This window comes from Asterias amurensis, chromosome 17, assembly GCF_032118995.1.
Source record: "Asterias amurensis chromosome 17, ASM3211899v1".
Taxonomy (NCBI): Eukaryota; Metazoa; Echinodermata; class Asteroidea; order Forcipulatida; family Asteriidae; genus Asterias; species Asterias amurensis.
The window spans coordinates 3682759-3690158 of record NC_092664.1 but is presented as its reverse complement, the minus strand read 5'-3'; the positions used below and the strand labels follow the sequence as shown (position 1 = coordinate 3690158).

The 7400-nt window shown below is 39.1% G+C and overlaps 1 protein-coding gene across 1 annotated transcript; it reads left to right on the top strand.

Moving 5' to 3' along the window:
* Positions 1-3375: 3375 nt before the first annotated feature.
* On the top strand, positions 3376-4490 carry LOC139950070 (melatonin receptor type 1B-B-like). Its single transcript, XM_071948703.1, has one exon. It carries the CDS (start codon positions 3399-3401, stop codon positions 4488-4490), a length of 1092 nt encoding a protein of 363 aa, XP_071804804.1. The 5' UTR covers positions 3376-3398.
* Positions 4491-7400: the final 2910 nt, after the last annotated feature.

The window sequence follows — 7400 nt, the reverse complement described above, 5'->3', positions numbered from 1 at the left end:
TTAATACAAAACCTTTTCTCATTAAAACTGAAATATTAATTCACAATAATATACAAATATTGACTGCTTCGAGAGCTATGGTTAAAACTATGACTCCCGAGGTGATCCCCGGAGCGTTCTATTTTCCCGAGGCGAAGCTGAGGGAAAATAGAACGCTACGGGGATCACCGATTGCACGAGTAAAAGCAGTCAATATTTGTTTTATAACACCCCAAACATTTCTTAATACTGTACTATTATTATTAAGTTACAGACCTGCATGCTACAATCCACGGACGACGCGAATACAGACTGAAAAAAACTTTTACTGTGCTGCATGTAGTGTCGTACAATCCGAAATGGTTACAGACTATTAATTTATCATCCTCGTACACGCAACGGGCGTCTGGGTAATGCACGCCATGTGCTAGTCTTCGGACTAGCGCACGGCAAACCGACGCACTATCACACGGCCGTCGTCTAGCAAAACTAAGACATGTCATGTGACGCGCTCGGTGAAACAATACGGTTTGCACTCAGCTGTTATGTATTTGATCCATAAATTAGGGTCACTATGTTGCTAAGGTAACGTGAGATCAGATGATGACTTCAAAGAGGTGTTTCTGAAGCGGTCATGTGTTCATGACTTTTATAGACGGCCCATGAGGGATCATCATGTGACATTAAATGTCTGTCACATATCACATACAAACGAAACCCTATTTTATGTCATTATTATTAGAATTCATTTAGTTTGTTTAAGACGTCGACGTCACAGATGCAAACACAAATGAAATGAAATTTGAATGGCTCTGTTTCGTCATTATTATTGGGCGTTCAAACTATGATTGCTGAGGAATATTGGTATTTGCTGCTCCGTCTAATCAATTTGTATTGCGTAATGCAAACCGTGGGTGTAAGGTAATAAAAATACAAACAATATTTTCAAGGGACGAGTTATACTTCATTAAATAGTTTATAAAGAGCAGCTGAATGGGAAATTAATGGATTGAGTCTTGCCGAGGCCGACATCTTCGGATATTAAATTAATTGCTATCAAGAAATAAAAACTACATCAAGATATCTAGGCCACTAGTGCTCCATCGAGCATGATATTTGAACCTTGGAAAATAATAGAATTGTTGATCACCGGAGCTGGCCTACATTATTTGCGATAAAAGGTTTTGACTTTCTCAGGTCGCAACTGTTTTAATTGAAGGACAAGCATAGAGCCATAGATAAAAATTAAATTAAATCAACAAATCTGGAAATCGGAGTAAAATATGAAGATTATCAGTGCCCAATTTTATAAAGCTGCTAAAGAAATAAAATGGGCGATGCAAAATAAAATTAGGCTAACCAGAACAAGGTTATCCCAAATAACAGGTCAAATGTACAACTTGTGAATGGTATCCTGCTAGTTCTTGCTAAGCATGGGATTTTTGAGAAGTATCTTTTTTTGGGAAATTCGGCTCAGGTCAATTGCTTTCATTTCTGTTGTCAAACTGGAAATCTTGATGAATGGGATACCAATCACAAATTGAACACGCGGCGTGTTATTTTCATGGTAACCTTTTTCTGGGTTGCATATTTTTTTGCTCAGCCTTCGCTTTATGCTTAACCAGCTCTATGAAATTAGGCCATGTTTGTAACGCTTCAAAAGATAGTGTGCTTGTAAGTTTTTGAATTACTTTTTAGAGTGGAGGGGGGGGGGGGAGAGATCCACGTAAAATCTACATAGGAGGGCAGAAGGACAGCGGGAAGTTCGGTCAATCGTTCCTGATTTTTGTTTTTTATTAAATGTTTGCTTTGTGTTCGTTCACCTTCTTTTTGATTGGAAACAAAATGTCAGTATGGAAACAAAAAAGGCAAAATTGCATTGGAACGTACCTCCCAATTTCACCTTTGGATGCACCATCAGATAAGGCAATAGTAAAATCACAGGGTATTTTTGTTATACTTTCCAAACAGGATTAACAAAATGAGAGAATATATTCATAATCAGTTCGAATCGGTCTAACATCAGACTTAAATAGCAAGAAAAGATTCAGTGAGATTAGTCTATCCTTCGCCCCTGGCACTCGCACAATGGCGATTTAAATTCCTTGCGTAAGGAGATAGAGAAATAATAAGCAAAACATTGTTTCGATCAACTGATCCGAATAAGTCATTGCAAATTTGTTTGTGACGTCATGTTCGATCGCACTCGCAGGAAGTATGAACCGAGCTTCACTCGGTTAAAATCGGATTAAAAAATCAAAATGAAACCGGACAGACCATGATCGGTTTAATTGCATTATAGATCGAAAAGGTGATTTCATTTAGCCTTTGAAATGGACACGATCTGATGTTGATCTCGGCATATGACCCATTGTTATATAGCCCATGACATTATGACAGAGAAAAGTCTCTATATTATGCGCTTTAAATACACTGGACACTATTGGTAATTGTCAAAGACTAACCTCCACAGTTGGTGTATATCAACATATGCATAAAATAACCTGTGAAAATTTGAGCTAAATCGGTAATCGAAGTTGCGAGATAATAATGAAAGGATAAAAAACACCATTGTCACACAAAGTTGTGTGCGTTTAGATGGCTGATTTTGAGACCTCAAGTTCTAAATCTGAGGTCTCGAAATCAAATTCACTGAAAACTACTTCTTTCTCGAAAACTATGGCACTTCAGAGGGAGCCTCTTTCACAATATTTTATACCATCAACCTCGCCCCATTACTCGTCACCGAGAAAGGTTTTATGCTAATAATTATTTTGAGTCATTACCAATAGTGTCCACTGCCTTTAACATGAAAATAGAAAACTATAAGAAAATGGAGACAAAAGTACATAAAGGAACATTTAGTTGACAAAAGAAGAAATATTTAAACGGCTATTGCAAACAATTAATGTGTCTTAGCATTTTATTAAATAAATTCACTGTGTGTATGTAGACTATTTCATAATTCTGCTACTGCAACAACTATGGCGCCATAGAAACAAAGGAAATTTGAGGGCCATACTATTGCTATTTTTTTTTCTAAGGCCTTGAAGATGCTAAACCTTGTACACAGGAATAATACAGAATCTGGCTTGTATTTTAAATACTTAAAAACAAAACCGGAAACCAGTGTGTTTCACGCAAAAGGGAGAATGTGGTCATGGTAGGCCACGGTACGGATTACAATAATGAGTAAGTCAAAATTGAATCGCTGTAAAACGTCTTCTCGTTAATGATGGAATGTTTGTGAAATGTGCCTGGCTCTCATTCTTGTATTTACAGTAATGTCCCTTTCTTGGACCCTGGCAGAGCTAAACACCTATCTTTGTTATCTCCAGTGCAAAGCAGGCACTTTATACTAATAAATAATACTTTATTGTTTTACAGTGACGTGGAAGTACTATTGTACCTTAAGAATAATGAATACTACCGAAGCTGGGGTGTTCTCTATTGGCCACAACATCGACTACACCAAGGATTTCAGTGCCAATGTTGTGTTCCTCATCTGTACAATCATTATGCTGATCATGGGTTTGGTGGGGAACATTCTTGTGATAGGTGCAGTTTTGGTGCACAAGAGACTTCGGGTCCTCAGCAATGTTTTCGTAATTAACCTCGCCGTTGCGGACCTGTGCGTAACTATCGTCATAGACAGCTTCGGTATCGTAGGAATAGCGAGCGAGGGGACATTCTTTGACGATAAACGCGTGCTTTGCGACATGGTTGGCGTGTTCTGCGTCACGTCGTGCGCATGCTCAATGTGGAACATCGCCCACATCAGCTTCAATCGTTACGTCCGCATCTGCCACCACACGGTATACCCAAAGATCTACAACGGACACACTGTGCCGTTCATTGTGGCCGGTACCTGGCTCATATGCTTTTGCATTGATCTGCCCAATCTGCTTGGCTGGGGAGCTCATAATTTTGATGCTAGGATCATGATGTGTACCTATGATTACAAGGAGTCGTACACCTACACTGTGTTTTTCGTGAGCCTTGGGTTTGGCGTACCGCTTCTTGTTACATCTTTCTCGTACGTCCGTATCATCTTTATTGTAAAACGGGCCGAGAGTAACGCAAGGCGGTCCGCAGAGGATGACGTACAGACTGTTACTGGTAACGTACAGTGGGCGAGCTCCGTAAAGGGAACGACCAATAAACGCAACAAATTACGAAATACGGATATCCGTTTGCTGCGTTCCGTTTTCACCATATGGGTGGTGTTCACTGTGATGTGGTCGCCGTACGCCCTCACCGTCCTGGGGGATGTGTACCACGTTTGGTCTCGTAATATTTATGTCGTAGCTGTAATTCTGGCCCACACCAACAGCAGCATCAACGGGATCCTGTATGCTGCCACCAACCGTCACTTCCGGGAAGGTTACACCTACCTAATTTTGCGTTGCTTCAGAGGAAGGAGAGTGTCACCTGAGATGATTGACATGGACACCACAATGGCAGCAAAACCGAGTGGTCGAACCTCCGACGAAGAAAAAGAGACACTGTAGAAAGTTTTGGTAACTGAAATTGAAAGAAAAATTACACTTGAAGTGAAGGAGAGAGGCACCCACTGCACTGCACACATTAGAAGCACTTTAGCACAACCAGAGTATAAGGACTATTATGGCACAACTGACAGTGTTCTACAGCAGTGTCTCGTTTAGACTGGTCCCCTGCTTATCCGCAAGGATAAGGACAGGTGTTGGCTTTATATGTATACACATGTACATCGAATTTTAACTGCGAATCTCCAGAAGCATGAAGGACATCTGAAATGATGCAGGGCCAAAGGTGATTATGTACGTGGGCTCAACAGCAGAACTCTGCCATAATTCACGAGCCTCGAAGTGTGACGCCAGATGGTCAGGCTATAACTCGTTATCCTAAAACACATTTAAATTGAAAAAACAAAGGTTTGAAAAAGCCTGGATCAAGATGCTTGCCCTGTCAAGGCAGTCAATCACAGAAACGTACCCAGTTCTGTGTTACAACACTCTGTGCGTTCTGGTACACTTAAATACAGCCTTTAACACTGTATATAAACCACTGTGTGGAACTGTCAAAGTCTACAAAGAGTTTGAAGATCACAAACTTTGTGGATTTCTTTTGTCACTCAAGTTATTAAATAAACTCACACCAAATGTGTAATTTAATTACAACGATATATTGTTGTTTACAAAAAAAAAAACATAGGGCTACACTTCTTAGTAAGACAACTTAATTGTTGGATGGTTTTGATTGAACTGTCATCAACTTAAAACCATCAGGAAAAAGGACGGTACAGTCGAATTGTAAAAAAACAAAAGTGTAGACGTAATTTCAACTGTTCGTCAGCGAGACGCAAAAAAAGTATAATTGTATTACTCTTTTCATTTCATTCCAGTTGAATTGAAGATTCGTTTAGATTCATTCTTATACGTTTATTTTGATTCGAGAAATTACATAAACCAGCGCCGGTTTACAAGAACAATTAGAAAGACAGAATAAAACAACAATGCAATCAGTATTTTGTATAATAAAATTACACAGCCTTGAAGTTGAAATTGAATTAGTCAATGTGCATTAACCGACGGTATTGTCTGATCATAATATAGTTATACTTGTATTTTCATCGGCTTATTCGAAAAAAGAAAAAAAAAGTGAAGAAAAAGAGGTCGTACAAAAACAAAAACCCGAAACGATCACGCTTTATCCAAAAAGTCACCAAAAGTACACTGCAAATCCCGTTGGTCAAAAATTTCCCAACTTTTTTGCCCAACGTTGGTTCAAATATCAACTGACTACATAATTGGGCATAACTTAACCAACAGTGGTTGGGCAATCACGTTTATCCAATAGTTGGGCAAACAGTTTAACAAAAAAAGTTGGTCAAATCATTTTACCCAACAGTTGGGTAATAACTTGTGACCAATAGTTGGGCAAGTTTGTTTACCATTATGTTGGTTAAGATGTTGCCCAATAATGTAGTCAGTTGATATTTGAACCAACGTTGGACAACCGTGTTGGGCAAAGGTTGCTACCCAACAAAAGTAGCAATGATCGATTATTTGTTGGTTACTCCTTTATTCAATTGTTGGTTAGGCCAAAAAAAAAAAACGTTGATCGTCCGGATTTTTCCAAAAAGAGTGTCACATACCCAGGACTCAACCCAAGTCTGGACCTTCAGTATTCGACCCCACCCCCTCGACACACACACACACAAGAAAACTATGATGACGCTTCTCATTTATATTTACAAATTTATTTACAGTTTACTTTCTACAATATTTACAAGCTCTCTCATTAAGGTCACTCGGGTCTGCCTTCCTCTGACTTAGGAGGGGGGGGGGGGTGTCCCGTCCTTCTGGTCTAAACGGTCCTCTTCTCACGTGCGCTTCTCCCAAGGCACAAGCCCTGTACATAAATACATAATGAACACCATTCTAACTACTCGGTCAATTTACAACAAGTCATCTCACAATATCATAAAAGAATATAAACTTATTTCTCAAAGCCTTTGTTCCACTCGGGCCCATTATTAAATGCCGCAAGAATAGGGAAACATAATTTTAAATTCGGTTGGCTAACTCGCCCGTCTTGGATATTAAATCACACACTCTTTGCATTGTTTAAAGGTTGGACAACTTCCTTCCAGTGACAATAAATAAAATACATTCTCTAAAACTGTACAATAAATGCAGAGTTCCACTTTAAATTTAACAACAATTACTATAAAGTTAACTTACAGGAATACTGGCGAATCCTGGCTTTCTCGAATGTCTTCTCACAATCGCCACATATAAAATATTTATTAGCAAGCGACACTCCACTCAAAACTATTATTGACTTGAACTCTCACTAGTTCTCACTGCCTAAGGCTGGATATGCCCTCTCTCCTAAGGCTCGCAATTTCAATCTTCTGGGCTGGATTCACATCCTCTCCTCAAGAAGCTCTCATGTCGAATGCCAAAAATATATATTCTATTCCCATAGGGTCTACACACCCTCCCAAACAGAAAAGAAACTTAGGAATTTTATTTGTATTCCCCCTGAACTTTTTATCCCTGCTCGCTCAAGCCTGCTCATGAATATTCATTGTTCAAAATAACCCTTTACTCCACCAATCAAAACCTATGTTGAAGTCACATTACTTCTTTGCATAAAATAAGATGGCTCACCAAGTTTAAGGAATTTTGAGGCGCGGTTTGGCCACTCAAAAATAAAAACTTGTTATCTTACACGACGAATTTAAAGTACTGTACATGCACTCTGGCCATACACAAATTATATTATGTTACTCTACTACCGTAAGATCCGGAGTAATTTCGCTACTTTTATTTCACTCTGTGACAAGAGGAAGATGAGGGCCCTTTTTTGTAACGTAAAATATGATGCAACAAACTTCAGTTCGGAAAGGGCATCTAATTTGCGGTACTCAA

What these genes read in the sequence shown, in the direction of transcription:
- LOC139950070 (XM_071948703.1), top strand. Translation starts at nt 3,399, where the DNA reads ATGAATACTACCGAAGCTGGGGTGTTCTCTATTGGCCACAACATCGAC.